General features: G+C 40.6%; 1 protein-coding gene across 2 annotated transcripts in view; it reads right to left on the reverse strand.

The window, feature by feature from the left end:
- The window catches only part of RYBP (RING1 and YY1 binding protein), a 72353-nt gene extending 50127 nt beyond the window's left edge, over positions 1-22226 (reverse strand). Inside the window, exons 1-2 of one of the 2 annotated variants that reach the window (XM_035276106.3) lie at positions 22011-22226; positions 21140-21265 (exon numbers count right to left, since the gene is read on the reverse strand). In XM_035276106.3, coding sequence (XP_035131997.1) covers positions 21140-21265; positions 22011-22042 — 158 coding nt within the window. In that variant the 5' untranslated portion in view covers positions 22043-22226. Of the gene's footprint in view, positions 1-21139; positions 21266-22010 lie in introns of those variants that run through there. The other variant, XM_035276108.3, reaches the window with a different exon arrangement.
- Between the last annotated feature and the right edge of the window lie 358 nt (positions 22227-22584).

A 22584-nucleotide genomic window follows, 5' to 3' on the forward strand; every position in this document is an offset into this window, starting at 1 on the left:
CAGAGGTAAAGAAAGAAAAGTAAATCAACTTTATTTGCCAGAAGCCCTTTTTTGGTTTAATTATAGGGCTTGGGCCGGTTTTTGCTTTTTTTTTTTTTAGATAGGGGTGGCGCACGTCTTTGAGGGAGAAAATAAGGAAAAGGTTAATGATTAAAATAAATTATTGTGTTTAAATGAGGAACTTTCCAATCATGTAAGACAACTGAAAACTGGCTGCTACACTAACTGCTCTGCATTCATCACTCTCACATTGCTTTTGCAGTAAAGCAGCAGAGACCTTGCTTCCTGATTCCAAAAAGTCTGTGACAAGAATAAAAAATGTGTTCATTCATATAAAATAAAGTAGTATTGCACAACTTAATGCAAATATTCGCTACCCTGAAGGTCAAATTATGTCCTCCATCACAGAACTAGAGAAGAATTTTCGTTTATCTACACAATAAAGGTATTTTGACTCTAAAGAACAAGCCATCAGTCAAAAAGCCTACTTTCTTAGAGGAAAAAATATATAAACACAAGAACACCACAAATATCACTCCCTTAAAAATGAAATCTACAGACGGGCACAGTGGCTCATGCCTGCAAACCCAGCACTTTGGGAGGCTGAGGCAGGCAGATAACTTAAGGTTAGGAGTTTGAGACCAGCCTGACCAACAGGGAGATACCCTGTCTCTATCAGACATACAAAATCAGCCAGGCATGGCAGCACATGCCTGTAATCCCAGCTATTTGGAGGCTGAGTCAGGAGAATCTTTTGAACCACAGAGGAGGAGATTGCGGTGAGCCCAGATTGTGCCACTGCACTCCAGCCTGAGCAACGAGAGTAAAACTCTGTCTCAAAAAACAAGGAAAAAAAAAAAGAAATCTACAATCCAGACAGATTTACTCAGTTATATGGAGGAAGTCAGAAGGTCAGCTCTTACCTCTTTCCTCTAAAGTCTGATTCATCAGTAGATTACAAAAGTTAAAACGGCAAAAGAACTACACAAAAAAATCCAAGGTGTATGTGTTAGTTCGTAGGGTTTTTCCAACTCACCACACTGCCTATTAACTGAGAAGTGAGAGAATAAAAACTACTGTAAGTATGAATTTTGCTTTATAGACAAGATAGCTTAACAGAAATTACAAATAAATCTCTCATTCCTAAAGCACTATTTAATATAAAACTCTAGGCCAGGTGCAATGGTTCACACCTGTAATCCCAGCACTTTGGGAGGCAGAGGTGGGAAGATCACAAGGTCAAGAGATAGAGACCATCCTGGCCAACCTTGTGAAACCCTGTCTTTACTAAAAATACAAAAATTAGCTGGGTGTAGTGGCACGCACCAGTAGTCCCAGCTACTTGGGAGGCTGAGGCAGGAGAATCGCTTGAACCAGGGAGACGGAGGTTGCAGTGAGCTGAGATTGCACTACTGCACTCCAGCCTGGGAACAGAGAGAGAGAGAGACTCTGTCTCCAAAAAAAATAAAAGAAAGAAAACCTCTACTGCCTGGATAAATGATAGGGGAATAGGAACACATAATTAGGTGGTACTTACTTGAAAAGATCATTAAACTGAGAACAAAAACTTGCAGGGACACCTAAACTAAAAACTACCTTTAAAAGATTATATTGGCCACCAAGAAAAAGAACACATTATCTTTACACCAATGTTCTCTGAGCATGTTATGAGGGTAATAAAGTTAATTCTGAAAATACATCTTTCAAAACCACAAAAGGATCAAATTTATTCAAGGCATTACCATCAGTTGATTTAACTATTAGGATTAAATCTAATACTACATTAGCAAAAATCCCCCTATCTAGGGATCAATCTGTACTTAATTTATTCACTTCTGTATAGACCATTTTCTAATTCTAAAGTTTTTTTAAACTAGGTACTGAGACTACAAAAGTTTCTATGTAACATCTATTAAGAAACTAACTTTGTAGTTCAGCATTAGTGTCCACACTTACTGTGCCCCAAAAATTAAGTGCTTACAAATGTCTAATAAATTAACTTAAAACCTAAAAAATCATTTTAATTAAAACACTCCAATTCATCAGGAAAAATGTCTTCTCTCATAAAACGTATTGGATCAAAGAGTTCTGAAAATACTAATGAACAATTCAGAGGCTTCATTTATAAAACAGCACCAGCTGAAGAGAAAGATTATCCAGGAGGTGGCTCCTGAAAAAGAAGAGAGAAAATTCTGGTATGTGAGTTATTTACCAGTTCAAAAAATTCTCTAGCCCAAGAGAACTGTAACTATTCTGAGTCCCATTCAGCTGCAAAATCTCTTGAAGAATACAGACTTCATGATTTTCTCAATTTTTAACCTCTGTGCTTTCTTACACTGTATTCTGAATCTAGACCACTCTAGTCACTCTGTTTCTAAAACTTTCAGCCAGTGAGCAGAGAGCAGAAGAGAACTTCAGAAGGCATTCTATAGGAGCCCTCCTAAGAGGGATCACCGTTTTAAAAAAGAGATACTGCTTCTGAAGAATCCTATTTAGCAATCAACTGTTTTATCAGCTATGAGCAGAAAAGCAGGCATGAACTTGAAAGAGAGACAGAGGAATCATCTTAAGAGCAACAAGAGATGATGCAAAGAGTAAAACTAGAAACTGAAGTGAAAAAAGAAAGTAGTCTAGCAGTATTTCCACAAGGCATTTCCCAAAGGTTTTAAGTGAATAAACCCATTTGCAGAGGGGGTTAACCAATATACCACACAATTATTTTAAAAAGAAAACATTTTAAATAAGAGATCAGAAGAATAGACTGAACTCTAAATACGTGTGAAGTATACAAAAGACCTTGCCTCTGAAGATTCAACAACAGGTTAGTATCTACCCCTGAGGGCCTCAAACGGGCAGATATGGGGCAGCAAATATAAACAAGAAATTCCAGTTCAAAATGATTGTGTGGTATATACATAGCACAAAGTGCTTCAACGATCACAAAAGACAAAAATCAAGGCCCAGCAATGGCTCATGCCTGTAATCGCAGCACTTTGGGAGGTCAAGGCGGGAGGATCATTTGAGCGCAGGAGTTCAAGACCAACCTGGACAACATGAGAAGACCCCATCTCTCAAGAAGAGAAAAAATTAGCTGGGTATGATGCCACATGCCTGTAGTCCCAGCTACTTGGGAGGCTGAGGTGGGAGGATTGCCTAAGCCCAGGAGTTCTGAGGCTACAGTGGGCTTTGACCATGCCACTGCACTCTAGTCTGGGCAAAGGAGCAAGACCCTGTCACAAAAACAAAAGAATCAAGGGAGGTTTCTCCAAAGAGTTAACATGAGCTGGGTCTTGAAGCAGAAGTTGGCATTTACTAGGTAGCAAAGAGGTTAAGTCTTCAAGAGGGCAGAACAGTGGCATAAAAGAACATGTGGATCAAGAGGTCAAGAGATCGAGACCATCCTGGTCAACATGGTGAAACCCCATCTCTACTAAAAATACAAAAAATTAGCTGGGCGTGGTGGCGTGTGCCTATAATCCCAGCTACTCAGGAGGCTGAGGCAGGAGAATTGCCTGAACCCAGGAGGCAGAGGTTGCGGTGAGCTGAGATTGTGCCATTGCACTCCAGCCTGGGTAACAAGAGCAAAACTCCGTCTCAAAAAAAAAAAAAAAAAACATGTTCAGGGAACACAACAGTCTGACAAGAAAGTGCATGCTAAGAAGGCCAGACCTCAAAAAAAAAAAAAAAAAACCTAAATAAGGGCAATACCTCTTTGAACAAGGAGGCAGTACCCAAGCTTTTTAAGCACACTACATGATCTATGCGCTTTCTAGAGATATTTCTAGAAAGCACAAAAGCCTAGACTTGACAGAACAGTTTCAAGGCTACTGCAATAGTACAGGTCTGAGCAATACAGGCTTGTAATTAATAATTGAAATAACAAATGAAACGTAAGAACCTAAATTAAGGTAGTAGCAGCAGGGATACTGGACAAATTAAAGTCAGCAGAATTTGGTATCAGGCTGAATGCTGGGGTTGGGTATCAATAAATGTTAAGCAGGAAAAACACCCAAGGTACACCTGTTCTATTAGAACCAAGCTTTGCCTTGGGGCTTGATTTAGTATTCACTATTTCAGTAATAAAAGCACTTCTCAAGAAAAAGATCTATCAGTGTCATTCTTTTAATTAATATAACCAAGGTCTATGTAAGAACAGCCCTAGGCTGCAGTACACCTGTTTATACTTAAAAACACTAACCTTCCACACCAGGTGTTCTGTCCTGAAGCCCTAATCTCAGAGATCCTGAAAAGGAGATTGACTGAATCTGGTCTTTAGTCAGTGTGCATTGAGTTTCTTAGAATTTGGCAAGGATTTGTTAAGCCCTACATGAAGATTTCAAAATTAAAACATTAATTATAACTTAAATAAGAAAATGGTTCAGCTACACATTAATAACACTACCAAAAAACGTTTAAGATATAACACTTTCCTCTTCAGAAGTCACAAAATGCATCCGGGCACAGTGGCTCATGTCTATAATCCCAGCACTTTGGGAAGTTGAGGCAGTTGGATTACCTGAGGTCAGGAATTTGAGACCAGCCTGGCCAACATGGCGAAACACCCTCTCTATTAAAAATACAAAAATTAGCCAGGTATGGTGGCAGGCACCTGTAGTCCCAGCTACTCAGGAGGCTGAGGCCGGAGAATGGCTTACACCTGGGAGGTGGAGGTTGCAATGAGCCGAGATTGCACCACTGCACTCCAGCCTGGGCAACAAAGTGAGACTCTGTCCAAAAAAAAAAGTTATAAAATGCATGAATATTTATACAACACACTGGGGAAGAGTACATGACAAATTATTTTCTCTATATATTTTTAGACAAGTAATTTGGCATTGTAAAATTTAAGACTCCTCTTACTGTATTATAAATTGCCCAAACTGACATAGCATAGTATTTTAGAACTGGAAAAGACACAAACATAATCTAGTTCTGGCTGGGGTTGCTGGCTCATTCCTGTAATCTCAACACTTTTGGATGCCAAGATAGAAGGATCTCTTGAGGCTAGGAGTTCAAGACCAGCCTGAGCAACATAACAAGACTTCACGTTCACCCAAAAAAATTTTTTTAATTAACCAAACTAAATTATGCTTGGTGGCACAAGCCTGTAGTTCTAGCTATTTGGGATGCTGAGGTGGAAAGATTAGTTAAGCCTAGAAATTCAAGGCTGTCATGGCCTATCAGCATGCCCCTGCACTCCAGCCTGGGCAACAGAGCAAGACTCTGTCTTTATGTTTAAAAAACATAAAGTAGGAAAGAAAAGACATTGTCCAGTTCCATGAATTTCAGGGAATCTTTTATTTTAATTGCAACCCACGGTTTTAAATCTCAACCTAGCAAATACATCTTTACATTTATAAAGTTCTATCTTATAATTAAAGCATTCATTCATAACGTAATTGCAGTAGCAGAAACTGTAGTGAAAATTTTCAGAAATCCTAGGCACTGAGATCCCTCTTCCAAAATTGAAATCTTTGAAACTATCATCACTCCCATCCTGAGCACCAAAATATACTTCCCTTCTTACAAATGCGCTTCAGTGGTCCACACCAAAAGTATTTGCCAAGATGAACTGATAGTTTACTGTCATAGATTTTGTCCCATAGTACCTAAAAACAAACTGGATCTCCTGTGACTTCCTCCATATTTTAACTGGAGAAGAAACTGGAAATAAAGCCAGCAATACATACTGTGAAAACAAAATCTACGTATTACAACACAGAGCATGACCGTCTAATGAAATATACTCCATCTAACTCTACCCAGGTAACACATGCCTTCCACTGCACCACTGCCTTGGGAAAGTCAATTGTTCACAAACTCTGCCTTTCACTAGTGACTTTAATGATAGCACACTGTTCCTTAAAAGAATTGTGTAATTTTCTGAATAAGCAACAAACTACACTTTAAACAATCCGATTTTAAGGCAGTCAAGCCACAGAATGCATATTCGTGGCCCATTTTTATAGGTATATTTATCCAAAAGACAGGTGAAAAATACTCAACTTTATAAAGAGAAACACTGCAACAAGCAAAATAAATCATATAATCTATACAGGCTTATGATAACTTTTTACATTATAGGTGATCTGAATATGCTAATAATCTCAGGATAATTGTGAGCAAAGTAACTCCTCAAGTGACATCATATTGTCCTCCTCTAATTTAAATGATCCTGGAAAAGATGGCAAAGGTGGAAAGGAAAGAAGCAAAGGAGTGTAGCTGAAACACCTTAGCATCATATTAAATTGTCCATTTAATTAAAACACCTGTCTTCTAACTGGGTATGACATCAGGTAAGTTATTTTTCTGAAACTCAACTTCTTCAATTGTGAAAGAATAACTATCTCTCAGGACTGCTTTAAGTATTACACTAAAAAAAAAAAGATACAAAAGTGGCATGCAAATGTAAAGTACTATGTAAATATACGCTATTTGAGGATATCATCTTAAGACCTATCTTCTAAATGTTCAAGTGCCTGGTGCAATATTTTGCACAGGAGTGGTCAAATGTTTGTCTATTCAATCAGTCATAACTTAAAAGTACCCAAAACTTTAATTGTAAAAAGTAAAAATTATTTCATGTACGGCTTTTATATTTACTCACTACTATTATTAAGAAATCAGTCACACTTTTAGAATGATTAGTCATTCAATTCAGTAAACAATGGAATAAACAATTCCACTGTATTTTTGGAAATAAAATATTACCACTGTATAAAAAATTTGGAAATAAAAAATTACCACTGTATAACATACACTATTTATAGTATGCATTCCGTGCCCAGTCCTGTGCCAAGCATACTACCTACATTGTCTCATTTAATCCTTACAATACCACTGTGGAGAAGTTATTATCATATCTTACAAATGGAAAACTAATGCACAGGTTCATGTAACATACCCAAGGTCACAAAAGGTTAGCAAATGGCAGAGCTTCTGTTACTCAAACTTCAGTCTGACATCAAAGGCCTCACTCCCAAATACTCCTCCTCTTCTTGTTCAAGATGGTATCCACTAGCCACAGGTGGCTACTGAGCACTTGAAACATGGCTAGTCCGAAATAAACTTTTCTGTAACCCTGAAGTCTGTATACCAGATTTTAAAGACTTCGCTTGAAAAAAAGAATGTAAAATATCTATAATTTTACACTGGTTATATGTTAAAATGATAATATTTTGGATATAATCAGTTAGATAAAAACATTCTTAAAATTACTTTCACCTGCTTAATATTCTTTCTTCCTGTGACTACTAGAAAGTTTAAAATTACATGTGCCTTACAATATATTTCTTTGGACAGCACTGATTAAAACATCACACAAAATATCTTACAATACATAAGAAGAGTACAAAATAATTTTAAATTTACAAATATGGTATCTTTTAAAGAATACATTCAGATACTTTCCAATCTTAATACATACTAAGTTAGTGTGTAATTATTAAAATTATTAAAATTTTAATCCCTTAGTGTAAAAACCTAGTGTCACTTAAATTTTTCATATTCCAAACCAGATTAATTCTAAAAATTTCCATGGGCCAGGCGCAGTGGCTCACGCCTGTAATCCAAGCACTTTGGAGGTCACAGCGGGCAGATCACCTGTGGTCGGGAGTTCAAGACCAGCCTGACCAACATGGCAAAACACCATCTTTAAAAAAAAAAAAAAATTCCTATTAGAAAAATTGCTTTCTTCCAACTATAAAAGTGATAGACTCATCCACACATACACTACAGAAATACAAAAAAGAATTCATCATCTCAGATTTAAAATTTTAATTAGTCATTCCTTCCAGCTATATGTACTAGGATGAAGAATATGAAATATTAAAGTAGTTTCATATATTTTTATCATTTTATAACTTGTTTTACTGATTATGAACCTTTTCCTTTATCATCACATATTCTCAACATTTTTAAACTATTTTGAATTATACATTCACAGAAGTTGCAAAAATAGTACAGAGGTTGCATGTGATCTCCACCCAGTGACATGGGCACCTTTACTTGATTATAGCAATGACAAAACCAGGAAACTGACACCATTATGTATGAATATAGTTCTATGATATTTTATCACACATTTAGATTCATGTAGCTACCACCACGATTAAGATACAGACCTACTTCATCACCACAAAGATCTTCCTCTTGCTACCTCTTTACAGTCATACCCATCTCCCTCTCTCCCTCCCTCCCTCCACCAGTCCCAACTCCTGGCAACTACTATGTTCTCTTACCTCTGTAATTTTGTCATCTCAAGTATATTAACGGCATCCTACAGTATGAGATCTTTTAAGATTGGCTTTATTCACTCAGCATAAAGCCCCAGGAGGCCACTCAAGTTATTGTTATGTATTCATAGTTTATTCCTTTTTGTTGCTGAAAAGTTTTCCATGGTATGAATGTACCATTCATCTGCTGAAGAATGTGTGGAATTTTTTTCAGTTTTGGACTATTACAAACAAAGCTGTGGGCAGGTTTTCGTGTGAACATACATTTTCATTTCTCCGGGATAAATGCCCAGGAGGCAACTGTTAGGTCATATGGTAAGTATATGTTTCATTTTGTAAGAAACTGCAGAACTATTTTCCATAGTGAAATGTACCATTTTATATTCTCACCAGCAACGTGTGGCAGATCTGCAAACTTTTTTTTTTTAATGACAGGCATGAAAACCTACAACATTTTTAATGGCTGTTCTATAATTTTGGCAATTCCCTAATGATCCCTATTTAGGTCATTTTCCATTTTTTGTTGTAAAAATGATATAATTCGTAACAGAAATTTGTATGTGCAGGTCAAGCAAATTCCAAGAAGTTATATTATTGGATCAGAGGATACAAATATTTTAAAGGCATCTGAAACCAACTGCTGCACTGGCATCTAGAAAATACAAATCAACTCCCATGTTCACAAAGAGTCTGAGGAATGTCTATCTCTCAGTCTCACTAAAGTTTTTTTTTTAATCTTTAAAACTTGATTCACCAAAAAAAAATGTTATTTTGTATTTCTTTGAGTAATGGGAAGGCTATAAATTTCTCATATTTACTGACTTAATTTGTAGGTTTTTATTACTTATTTGCATTCTTTGCGGGCTTTTTACTGGAATTTTGGTTTACTGAGACTTGGTTTTCTCTCTCTACTGTGCAGTGCAAAAAAAGTAGGATTTTTTTTTCTTGAGACCAGGTCTCACTCTGTTGCCCAGGCTGGATTGTAGTAGCGCAATCATAGATCACTGTAGCCTCAAACTCCTGAGATCAAGGAATCCTCCTGACTCAGCCTCCCAAGTAGCTGAAATTACAGGTGTAATCTACCACCATGCCTGGCTAATTTAATTTAACTTCTGTAAAGACGGGTTCTCACCTTGTTGCCCAGGGTGGTCTCAAACTCCTGAATGCGAGCAAGCCTCCTGCCTTAAGTTTCCAAAGTGCTGAGATAACAGGCATGAGCCACCACACCTCAACCAGAAATGGGATTTAAAAGAGAGAGAGAGAGAGAGAGAGAGTGAGTGAGTGAGTGAGTGAGTGTGTGTGTGTGTGTGTGTGTGTCTGAAATCCAATCTAAGTTTTTTGTTTTTTGGTTTTAGAGGGAATCTCACTCTGTCGCCAGGCTGGAGTGTAGCGGTGTGATCTCAGCTCACTGCAACCTCCGCCTCCCAGGTTCAAGTGATTCTCCTGCCTCAGCCTCCCAAGTAACTGGGATTACAGGCACGCACCACCATGCTCAGCTAATTTTTGGATTTTTAGTAGAAATGGAGTTTCACCATGTTGGCCATGGTCTCAATCTCTTTTTTTTTTTTTTGAGACGGAGTTTCGCTCTTGTTACCCAGGCTGGAGTGCAATGGCGCGATCTCGGCTCACCGCAACCTCCGCCCCCTGGGTTCAGGCAATTCTCCTGCCTCAGCCTCCTGAGTAGCTGGGATTACAGGCACACGCCACTGTGCCCAGCTAATTTTTTGTAATTTTTAGTAGAGACGGTGTTTCACCATGTTGACCAGGATGGTCTCGATCTGCCGACCTCGTGATCCACCCGCCTCAGCCTCCCAAAGTGCTGGGATTACAGGCTTGAGACACCATGCCCGGCCGGTCTCAATCTCCTGACCTTGTGATCAGCCCACCCCAACTTCCCAAAGTGCTGGGATTACAGGCGTGAGCTACCACATCCAGATTTTTACTTGTTTTGAGATGGAGTCTCGCTGCAGTGCCCAGGTTGGAGTACAATGGCGTGATCTTGGCTCACTACAACCTCCACCTTCCAGGTTCAAGCGATTCTCCTGCCTCAGCCTCCTGAGTAGCTGGGATTACAGGCACACACCACCACACCCAGCTGATTTTAGTTATTTTTAGTAGAGACAGGGTTTCACCATGTTGGCCAGGCTGGTCTCAAACTCCTGATCTCAAGTGATCCACCTGCCTTGGCCTCCTGAAGTGCTGGGATTACAGGTGTGAGCCACTGTGCCTGGCCAATCCTAAGTATTAATAATGCAAGATAGATAATTTTAGAATGCAAAAAGATATGAGTTTAGCATAAACTCTCCTATGCTTTGCACAATGTTTTCTTCAATTAAGGATCGCCTCAAACGCCAAAAACATGGTTCCTGTAAATGTTGACTGCTTACTTAAAAGTCACTTTGAAAATGCCAACATCTGATTTTTTGAACCTCTGGAAATGGGACCCAGAGCAATGTGGTGAAGAAGTCTTCCAGGTGATTCTGATAACATGCTTAAGTTTGAGAACCAGTACTCTAAACAAATTTAGAACAAAAACACTAAATCTTGGTTTCCTTGTATACTTAATTATTCTTTAATGGAAGACTTGGACCAAGTTAATTATGCTATAGATATCAAGAATCCAATGTTTTGGTTATTCCCAAAATGAAAATAATCCTGAAAGAAATCTGGATTTTATCTTTATTTTCTACAAACAGAACTCTAAAACCATTAAGTGTTCATCAAACTTCTCCCTAAGAAGAAACCAAAATGAACTCTATCAACCAAGAGGCCAGAATACATGCCTTTAAAATCAAACTCAATTTGTTTCGTATAACACACAGAACTCTCCCACTCCCACAGGGAACTACCATCATTTTGAAAATTCAATGAAATATCATTCTTAAAGCAAAGCCCCTGGAAAACTGTACTCAAATAGGTGAGGTCCAATGAACAAACTGCTCGATAAATAATTCTGAATGGCAGGATGATGGGTGATCTTTGTTTTTCTGTTTTGATCTAGGGACTAGTCAAGTGACAGGAGACCTGATTCTTGCTGTTCTTCCCATTTCGACGAGTTCAAATGGCAACCTTCTCTCCTTCTCTCATTGGCTACGTGGGCCAGTAATTTTTTTTTTTTAACTTAAGGTAGTTTGAGCTGGGTTCCTAATTATTCCAACCTAGACTATGTTTGTAGCACTTATGATATTAAACATGTCTAGTTTTGTAAAAGGAGAACAAGAACAATTAAACCACATAAGCTACATAAGAAATCTCATTTGTTCTTAGAAAGCAGTCACCAGGTTTGTTTTCTCCAACTATTACTCATTGTATGTATTATAAGACCCAATACACCGATGATACTGGCATCATCTATCACTCTTAACTTCTTGTCCCTCTCAAAGACTATTAAATTTCATCCTAAATTGTATTTGCTAATGCTGTTACATTGCAGAGAAAAATATTTTGAATATATCTTAAGAAAGATGCTTTCTTAACATATTTCTTCCACTAGTTTCTTTTCCCAACCACGGGATAATTTAAGCAGATTTTCTAAATTGACAGAGGGAAGAAAGGAGGGGAAAAAGTCATATCTAATCCTATTTAAAAACAAAATCTTCACCATTTACCTTATGATTTCAACTATTCATGATTTCTGAGTAACAGTAGTACTGATTTCAGCTATTCATAATTTCTGAGTAACAGTAGTTTACCTGCATTGCCCTCACTGAGAATTCCTTTTTGGCAACATAGTCTGTCACTCACTGCATGGAACTGAAAATACACCTAAATAAATGAATGAAGTGAACGAGTCAAGACTTTGATCTAACCAAAGTAATTAATCCAAATTACTCAACAGAATAGTGGTACACACAATGCACAAAGTATGTAAGACTATCAAGGATACAAGATACAACCATCAACTTACAGGTATATTAACATGGCAAAACAACAGAGAGCATAACGTTTCCAACAATGCTCAAAATGGTTTTGCCACCATTTTTAAACTACCACAGATGCCAGTTTACAAACAGAAATAGAGTTGCTTATCACATCTTTTTTTTTTGAGACGGAGTTTCGCTCTTGTTACCCAGGCTGGAGTGCAATGGCGTGATCTCGGCTCACTGCAACCTCCGCCTCCTGGGTTCAAGCAATTCTCCTGCCTCAGCCTCCTGAGTAGCTGGGACTACAGGCGCGCAGCACCATGCCCGGCTAATTTTTGTATTTTTAGTAGAGATGGGGTTACACCATGTTGACCAGGATGGTCTCATCTCTTAATCTTGTGATCCATCCACCTGGTGTCCCAAAGTGCTGGGATTATAGGCATGAGCCACCGCGCCCGGCCCACTTATCACATCTCATTTTTCACTCCCCACAACTGGTTTGGTTCACATGACTGATTCACTGCTTTATTATCAGACTTTCCAATATTACTACTGGCCACTGAAATCACCAATGGGCAACAACAAATACAAAGAACTGTCAACAATTAGTTATTTTAGGCAAGTGTGTCAATGCTCTGAAGCTCAAAACCACTCCAGAAGTACTTTAAATGCATTGCCTACAGCCTCCAAGGCTATAGTTCTGTGTTTAACTTCTAGTACTTGTTTACAGGAGGGGGAAAAAAAAAACAACAGAAAAACATAAATACTAGTTTTAAGGGCACACTTCATAAACAACTTAACCCTAATACAGTAACATTCAACACACAAGATGAAAGCCCCAATATTTTGAAAGAACAGTTATTTATTACAACTCCTTTTTTTTTCCCACACGGAATCTCGCTCTGTCCCCCAGGCTGGAGTGCAGTGGCATCATCTCAGCTCACTGCAACCTCTGCCTCCCTGGGTTCAAGCAATTCTCCTGCCTCAGCCTCCTGAGTAGTTGGGACTACAGGAGCATGCCACTACACCTGCATAATTTTTTGTATTTTTAGTAGAGATGGAGTTTCACTGTGTTAGCCAGGATGGTCTCAATCTCCTGACCATGTGATCTGCCTGCCTCTGCCTCCCAAAGTGCTGGGATTACAAGCATGAGTCGCTGCACCTGGCCATTTATTACAAGTCTTAACTGGAACTCTTTCTCCCAGTCTTCATTTATTCTGTATACATTTACTCAACCCCTACCAAATGCCAGGCACTGTAACAGACACGGAAAATAAATCTATCAAACAAAAAGTCTTGCCCTCAAAAAAGGTGACAGAGGCAGATTGGAAATCAAATTAAAAATACAGTCTATGTGTTAAGACAGAGGTATGAATGACTAGAGGGGAACAGAAAGGCTTCCTGAGACACATGGAAGGACAAACAGGAGTCAGCCTGGACACAAAAAAAGGGAGAAACATTTCAGAAGAAAACACAGAGGAAAAGCAAGTGAAGGTAAAGTGAGACATCACAGTCCATGGTTGGAAAACACCAAGGAGTTTGGCATAACACACAAACGTTGTGTATGGAGGGCAGATGGAGCAATGGCAGGCTGCTTCCAGAAATTCTACAGAAAGACACAGGAAAGGACCAAATCACAAGCCCCTTATGATACTCAGGACTGGATTTTATCCAAAAGGCATTGAGAGTCAGGAGATCATTTTAAGCAGAAATGGGACACAATCTACTTGTGATTTTAGAAAACACTCTGATAGATGAATTGTTTTTCCACCTGTGAGATCTGAATTGCCTTTCAGTTTTTCAAGTAGAGATGCCAGGAAGCAGCTGGGTTTGTCTGTCCTGTGTTCGCATGCATGGGAGTGGTGATGCTGGTTCATGAATACTATCTGGGAATCACCAGCGCCTGGGGAGACGGGAAAGGTGTGGACATCATCACCTGAAAATAGTGAATAGGGATGGGGGCAAACAACTAACTATTAATAAATAACTTGTATCAACCTATACAACAAACCCTACATCCAAGAATCATAAGGCCCAGTGTAGATCTCAGATTCAGTGAGGATTTTCCTGATGAAGCCCCAGAGCATGACTACCTCTAACTTCCAAAAAGCACTTAACGGTCTCTATTACCCACTCACTCATTCTATGCCTACCATGGCATTCACATCACTGGGTGCTTCACTGACTTTCTTCTTATCTGTCAACAAATCTGCTAAGTTCCTTGAAAGCAACAATTTTCTCATTTAATCAACGAATGCCTAGAAAGAGAAATGATCGATAAACAATATAATTGATGAGAGGCTAAAGCTGACTCCTTTTATGTCCTCTAGAAAGTTTCACACCCCAGGTTTCATTCCTTTGGCCTGGAGGAGACAGCTGTTCAAGTATGTGGGTAATAAACACAGGGTGAAGACAGGTCCTCTCACTAGAATGTGTAAGGAAGGGTCTGCATGCAGAGTTGAATGCCTAAATATTCTTAGGATAAAACAGCCTGGTAAAATAAGCAAGAATTGCAAACAACAACATGGATGAATCCTGAAAACCTAACCATGAGTGAAACAAGCCAGATTCAGAAGTGTACATACCGTATGTACCACAGTTATACACTGTGGCTACTGAGCAAAATGGTACATAACAGTATGTACACTTTTGAGTCTGGCTTGTTTCACTCACTGTGGAGTATGCTGTATATACACAGTGATAAATACAGTATGTACTGTGTACTGTGTACATAGTATACTCCACTCACATAAAGTTCAAAAACAAGCACAACTAATCTCTAGTATTAAAAGACAGGATGGGGGTGGGGGAGGTGGCCCACAGGGGACAGTGTACAAGGGGTTTCCAGTAATGTTCTCTTTAAGAATCTAGGTGCAAGGCAACACAGTGGCTCATGCCTCTAATACCAGCACTTAGGGAGGCTGAGGCAGGAGGATCACTTGAGCCCAGAAGTTCAAGACTAGCCTAGGCAACATAGGCAGACCCTGTCTCACGCATACAAAAAAAATTCTTAAAAATGTGCCAGGCATGATGGCACATGTCTATGGTCCCAACTACTCAGGAGGCTGAGGTGAGAGGATTACTTGGGCCCTAAAGTAGAGGCTACAGTGAGCTGTGATCACTCCACCGCACTCTAGCCTGGGTCAAAAAAAAAAAAAAAAAATCAATCTGGGTGCTAGTTGCAAAGGTGTCCTCATTTTGTAGAAGTTTACCAAATCTTTACACTTATGATTTGTGCACTTCTATGTAGGCTACAGTTCAAAAAGCTTATATCTATAGGTAAAAAGGGGAATGGGAGAACAAATTATGAAACACGGAAGATGCCACAAAGAGAAAAAGCATGGGTGATGAGGCAAAAGAGAAAACAAGAGCTAGAAAGACTGTAGAATGTATTAGTTCAAGTCATTTACGACACAGGAGAGACCTACCATTCCTGAACTACTAATGAACTGAATTAGTTCTGATAACTATTTTGGTAAACCACAGCTACTTGAGAAAGTTTTTCCTAATCGTGGAATTTTCTTCAGCACCAACTTAAATACACAAATATATGTCATGTGAATAAATAATATGTAAGTGAATCCATTCATAATCTACCATCCTAATGATTAATAGAAATACTAGTAAATTAGCTGGCCTGGGTTTAAGTATATAGCATGCAACTATGTTTAGTAACCTATGCACAAAGGCTCCAAACTTGAAAGCTGTCTGTCCGTCCCCAACCAACTGAGCTAAATGACACAGGTAAACCTACATAAGAATTATCCCTGGTTCCAAAAGAAAGTAGCATTACTTTTTCCTAAAAAAGTAAACGCATTAATCTCAACATTGTCTATAAAGCAGTCACTCCGCCCAGTTCTCATCACTCTATAGTTCCTTATTTGGCTCTTAATTTCTTCATAGCACTTGTCGCTAGCTGAAATTTTTATTTTTCTGTTTATTTTCTCTTCCTGTCCATAGAATTTCAAGCTCTGTAAGAACAGCGACCTGGTCTGTCTTTATACCACTGTACACCCGGAGCGCAAATGGCTGTGTGCTCAATAAAAACTTGTCAAAAGACCGCAACTACCCAGGTAATTTACTTTAAGGTCACCAAGTACACATAAGATCAAGTCACTACCAATAAATCAGTAAATCCAATGCAACAGCAAACACAAAATAAATTATTACTCTGTTCCTGGCTAAGAATGATCTTGAAATTGTACCAGCTTTCAGGTTGAAAGATTTGATAAAGTTTGATTTGGAAGACAGGTAATTGTTATGTATTTTTTATGGAGAATTTTTATGAAAGACAAACACTACAACAAAACCAATGTGACCAAAGGAGCAAAACCACTGCTGTGGATCAACAGAAAACATGGGTAAGAGGTGTGGCTCTGCCCAGTGTAGGTACCGTATCTTATTTCTGAGAGTTTTTCTACTTAAAAAGCATCACAGGATGATGCCTTTCTGAAGCTTCCAGCAAAGATCATAAGGACATTAATCCTTCATGACTACTCAAGAGATTCTGGGTTGTCAGAGTAACTAAATTTAAGATGGGGATAGTCCAAAGTTACAAGTGCAAAAAATTGGTAAGTTCTCAAACAAGGGAAGCATTACATACAAAACAGCTGCTTCTGCAACACTTCCAACATCCTCAATTCCAACTGTTTTCAAAAATAATTATTTCTACACAATTTTATTCTACATCTAAAGTAACTTCCTCACTGATACTTGTCTATAAAAGCTCTAAAAAAGGTAAACTTTTCAGAGGGGCAGTACTCAAATAAACAGGGATAAAATAAAACCTGATCTCAACTCAACCCAGTGATCAATTTCTGGAGTTGAAGACTAGCAAGTTCTAAACATATGGTAATTAGCCAAAGCAAAAATTTTCCAATTTTGCAGGTAAGTGTGATTAAGGAGTAGCTGAAGGAAAAAATGCAAGACTACTATCAAGGGAACAAACACTAATCAACAACGATATTCAGCAACGTCTTGGTCATTTTTATTTTTCAATTAAGGTAACACTGAATGCAGAGAAATAACAAGACCACAAAAGTAAAATTAAATCACCAAGTCTAGGAAGTTACTCTGCCCAATCCTGAGAAATGCAACTTAACAAAACAACAGTTAGGAGCTGGGCAAATCCCAGCACTTTCGGAGGCCAAGGCAGGAGGATCACTCGAGACCAAAAACTCAAGACCAACCTGAGCAACAGAGCAAGACCCCGTCTCTACAAAAAGAGTAAAGAACATCAGCTGGAAGTGTAGGAAGGTGGAAAATAAAAAAACACAAAATAAAAACAGTTGGGTACATTTAGGCATTTGTAGTTTCTTTCTTCTACTTTTAAAAGCTGGTATCCTCTTTCTTGAGACTCACAAAGCAGGATAAGAAATACTACTTTAGCTACCACTTAGGGATAATAGTGTTTCTCCCCCAGCCAACTGCCACCTTACACACACATTCTACCATACACTCTTTTATTTTCTACCCTGAAAGGTTCAGAGTACATCAGCATGGTAGGGAAGCAACACCTGTTGCCCATGACGTCTCCATCCTGTTGTGTTGAAGGAGTTACAGAAGGGATCTGAGGAAACCATTTGACACGATGGAAATGTTCTAAAACTAGGTTGTGGTGATGACTGTACAAATCTTTAAAATGACTAGAAATCATTGATTTGCACACTTACAATGGGGGTTATATGTAAATTATCACTCACACCTGCAAGGCAGGAGGATGACTTGAGCCCGGGAGTTCAAGACCCCACCTGGGCAACAGGGTGAAACCCTGTCTCTAGAAGAAATATAAAACTTTGCCAGATGTGGTGGTGCACACCTATAGACCCAGCTACTCAGGCGGCGGAGGCAGAACTGCTTGAGCCAGGGAGGTTGAGGCTGTAGTGAGCCATGATCATGCCACTGCACTTTAGCTTGGGTGACAGTGAGACCCTGTCTCCAGAAAAAAATATACATATAACCAGAAAGGCATAAAGTAGAGAGTCTAGTTAGAAAAACAAGTGTATCAAAGAACCAGAGATACCTGACACACATTGATAATACATCTAAAATATAGATCTGTCCTGCTCCCCCCCACCCCCCGCCTGGGCCACCTTATTCCTTTAACAGATTCCTCAACACCATCTCATCCTCCATTCTGCTCTATTGCTGCTCCAAAAAGGAAAAAAGACCTCATTCCCAATCACCTTCACAATTCCACCTGCAGAATTAAAAATATCTGACGCATATGGTAATAGTTAAAAGACGACAGGTGATTTTGTAAAAATTAATTCTCCTTGTCCAAAAGAAATGGGGAAGAAAGAATCCTTCTAACGGATTCCCTAAAGCTCTGACCTCCTAAAGTACTTTACACCTTCCATAAAGCCTTACGGTCATTCCCACACATGGCTTATCAACATTTTAACACTCCCCTCTCCTTTCTCCAATCACTTCTGCATCATCTTTCACATCCTATGAATTTAGTAAATGTTCTTTGGATGAATGGCAGTATTTTCCCAATCAAATCAGATACATATTTGATTTGATTGGGAATACATATTCTACCCTCCAAGGGCAAATATAGTTCTCTATCACACTAGCCTACCACTAAGTCATAGGTGGTTTCTATGGTTGACTGGTAGATGATGATGACCGTGACAAGAACGATCAAAAACTGCAAAATAACCACCAGCTAGCCAACTAGCTAGAATTCTTAAAATACATGACACCAGCTCATAGCAATAAAACATAATTTGTGGGCCAGGAAACAAATTACTCTAAAAATCACGAATATTTGCCTACTACCCAGCATCCAAAACCCAAATTTTCTACTGCCATCAACACCAAGTCTGATTAAAACTATGCAAGACAGAAAATGTCAAGTTCTTATCAAACCTTTAAGGTACCAAAAAATATATATCTACATGAGGCCCAAGAAAAAAACATGGCAGTAACCAGTATCACAAAGAGATTAACCAACAGTTTTACCACAAAAGATAGAATAGGATGAAAACCTGTCCATAATGCAGGAAAACCAAAACATCATTTACATTCCAACCAATGATGACTTCTGAATAGATTAAAAACACCAAAATATTGACAATAACCAAAATGAAACAAACTGTGGCCTAGCTAAGATGGTCATGAATGGACAGTTTTCAGTCCTCAGAACTGTTAAATCTGTATTCAAATCCTATTCAACGACATCAGAAAATTACCCAAACACCCTTAAAATAGATGCATTTCTGTGTTCCTGAATACTCAAACATTTTCACTGTTAATAAATAATCCAATATTTTTAAACTAAGTTTCAACTGTCATCTGCAGCTGTCAAAAAACTTTAAACATATATATTGTCTTTAAAAGTCAAAACCTTCCATGTGCTTCCAAAAAACCGAAATGCATTTCACTATGAGATATGATTCCCAGCAATAAATCAGACATAAACTTTTGAATTTGGTTTATGTTTTTCTTCACCAATAAGATTCTCAAGTTCTTAGGAGTTTCCTAGTCATTTACTTGAACACCATCTACAGTAACACTCAAAGCAAAACCACAATAAAGAGGTTTGGCCTCTGAGGGATTCTACATTTTTACATGTAGATTCTACATTACTCATAAATAATATACAATCGCTATTGCTTTAAATAACAAATACGTTTCTGAAAACTTTCATGCCATTTGATGGAATTCCCTATTTTAGACAGCAAAACAAAATCTAGGAAACTACTGATGAGTGTTTTTTACTTTAAATACATTCCATGATAAATACACAGACAAAAATGTACGTAAAGCAACCTATGGGGTAATATTTTCAGTTCTTGAGTATTTTTATTCAAAGGTCTCTATTCAAACAGTTAGTGGAATTCACAGAACCAGTAAGTAGGCCAATTAATCCCAAAGTTGCTCTTTTAGGTTGTCCAATAATCCTATTTAATCCCAGGTATAAATAAACCAATGAAACCTTAACATGACACATTCATCTGATCAAAGAACAATATCCAGTTGGAACTGTGAAGTACTACTACAGTCATACTGGAACATCACCAATCCAAAAACAACTACCTGATGAAATGAGACTTTTGGCAATTAACCTTAATGTTCTAAAGGATCCACCGAAAACTCAACTGTCTCTCACACACACCCCCAATGTCTGTTCATTAAATAATACCAAGAGCAGTTTAACTTCTAACTCTAACACCAATGAAACAAATTTCAGATACAAGTTAAAAGACAACGGGAAGACTACGAATCAGTCTGACATTTTATCCAAGTATATATGAATGTTAAATCTAAAGTAGTTCAACTTGTTTTAGTATCACATGCAGTTTACTATCTTTGTCAAAATGAAAAGGAATTCTTCCAACATAATAAAGCTTTAAACACAAACTTCCATATAGTCACTGGTCATTTCACCCTTTTACAAAATCGTTCCCCATCATCGCCCTACATAAACTAGTCAAAAAAAAAAAAAAAAAAAAAAACTGACAGCTCAGCCTCCCACAAAATGCACTTACTTCATCAAATACCGACATTTATTTTCAAGTGCAAGAAAATAACAGACATTTGCAGCTCAAGACAGGAAAAGCACAGCCAGTCTTACTTACTACCCCCCACCCAAATTTCTCAGACAAGAGAAAAATAACCAGCGACAGGCAAAGTAAAACCATTCTGCACATGGCAAAAATAAAAAGGTTTATGTCCTACAATCCATAGCGATAGTACTGCTTCCTCGCTTCCCGAGCCAATGCCAATAAGCCAACAGACACAAGTGTCAAATAAATCCAGTGTCTGTTTGAAATAAGATGAAAACCTGGAAAAATTCCCTCCCATAAATCATTTACTGAACACAAGGCTTTTCACCCAACACTTAATACACTCAACTCAAAAACACACACAACCCATCACCAAACGCAAAAAACAAAAGCAAAAAAAAAAAAAAGCCGTAATCAACAAGTTGGAAAGAGGGCAGAAAGTAAGGCTCACTACCCTCTCCCTCACTTAAAAAAAAAAAAAAAAAAAAAAAAAGTCCTTTAACAAAAGGCAACACAGATCTTCAAGTACCTGGTGGAGGTGCCTTTCCTCACATCGCAGATGCTGCATTTAAAGGCTTCGGCACTGTTTCTGAAGGTGCAGACGCTACAATCCCAAAAGCCTTCGTCTGCGGCAGGTTTCGCTTGTCTTTTTGGCCTTCGGAGGAGTGGGGAGTGGGGGAAAGAGGCAGGGAGCAGGAAAACGGGGAAAAGACAGCAAAACACAGGCGCTGGTAAGCCGTCGTAATTTCGCAGGAATCCAGCGCTGGAAACTTCGCTCGGGCGACCACCCACCCATCCTTTCCGGGGACTGGATGAGGGAGCGAGGAAGGGAACGGGGCGCCCCCACCGGCATCCTGCAAGCCCCGGGCCCGGGCCGGATAGCCTCGCACACCAGGCGGTGGCGGCGGCGCCCCGGGAAGGGCCGCGGCGGGCGCAGGAAGCGGGCGGACTTGTGGACTTGAGCGTGGGGCTGGGGGGGCCGGGAGGGGAGCCGCGGGCCGGATCTGGAGGGGGCGCGCAGGGGCAGCCCGAGGCCGGCGGCGGGGAGTGGGCCGCCTCCTTCCCTATCCCCTCCCAAGCTCGCGCCCTCCCTCCCTCCCCACCTGGTTAAATCTCCCTTTGTCTGGGAAGAGTGGCGGCGGCGGCGGCGGCGGCGGCGGAGGGCGGCTGAGGAGGAGCCGCCATGGCTGCGGCGCGCACGGCCGCCGGCCCCGAGCGGGAGCGACACCGCCTCCCGCCGCCGCCGCCGCCGCCACCGCCCGCCGCCTCCCCCCGCCCCCGGATCTCCATCTTAGCAGCGCCTCCCCCCGCCCCGGGTGGCTCCGGGGCCTAGTCGTCGCCGGCCCCCGCCCGCCCCCAGCCCTCCCTCCCCTTCCGCCCCCTCCGCTCGGAGCAGGTACCTGGTCGGGCTCTTCTTGTCGCCCATGGTCATGGATGGGCTGTACCCCCGCCCCCCCCAAGCAGAAACCGGCGCCGCTCGGAGGAAAAACGCCGTCCGGGGAGTCGTCGCGGACCGGCCCCCCTCCCTCCCCCGCGCCCGCCCGCCCGCCCTCAGCCGCTGGGGCTCGAGCTCCGGCCGCCGCCGCCGCCGCCGCTGCCAGTCTCCGGACGAGACTAGTCCCCGCCAGCGCCGCCTCCGCCGAGTGACTGACGAGGGGCGGGGCCGGGCGCCGCGCGTCACGCGCCGTGCGGCCAATGGGAGGGCGGCGGCCGGCGCCGAGAGGGCGGGGGCGGGGCGCGGGGGAAGGCGGGGCGTGGCGGACGTGGGCCGGGCCGTCGGTGTGCGTGCCCGGGAGTGTGTGCGCGCTGGGGGCGCGCGTGCCTGCCGGTGGCCCCGCGGCCCGGCGCGGCGGAGCGTGCAAGCCCGGCGGGGCGCACGTGGCCGCGCCCGGGAGCTGGCAACTGGCTCCCGGCCCCTCACGGCCGCGCCGTGGGGCTGTTGCCGGTACCCCGGCTCCGAAGCCGCCCCGGGGA

The sequence above is a fragment of the Callithrix jacchus genome, chromosome 15 (assembly GCF_049354715.1).
Source record: "Callithrix jacchus isolate 240 chromosome 15, calJac240_pri, whole genome shotgun sequence".
Taxonomy (NCBI): domain Eukaryota; kingdom Metazoa; phylum Chordata; class Mammalia; order Primates; family Cebidae; genus Callithrix; species Callithrix jacchus.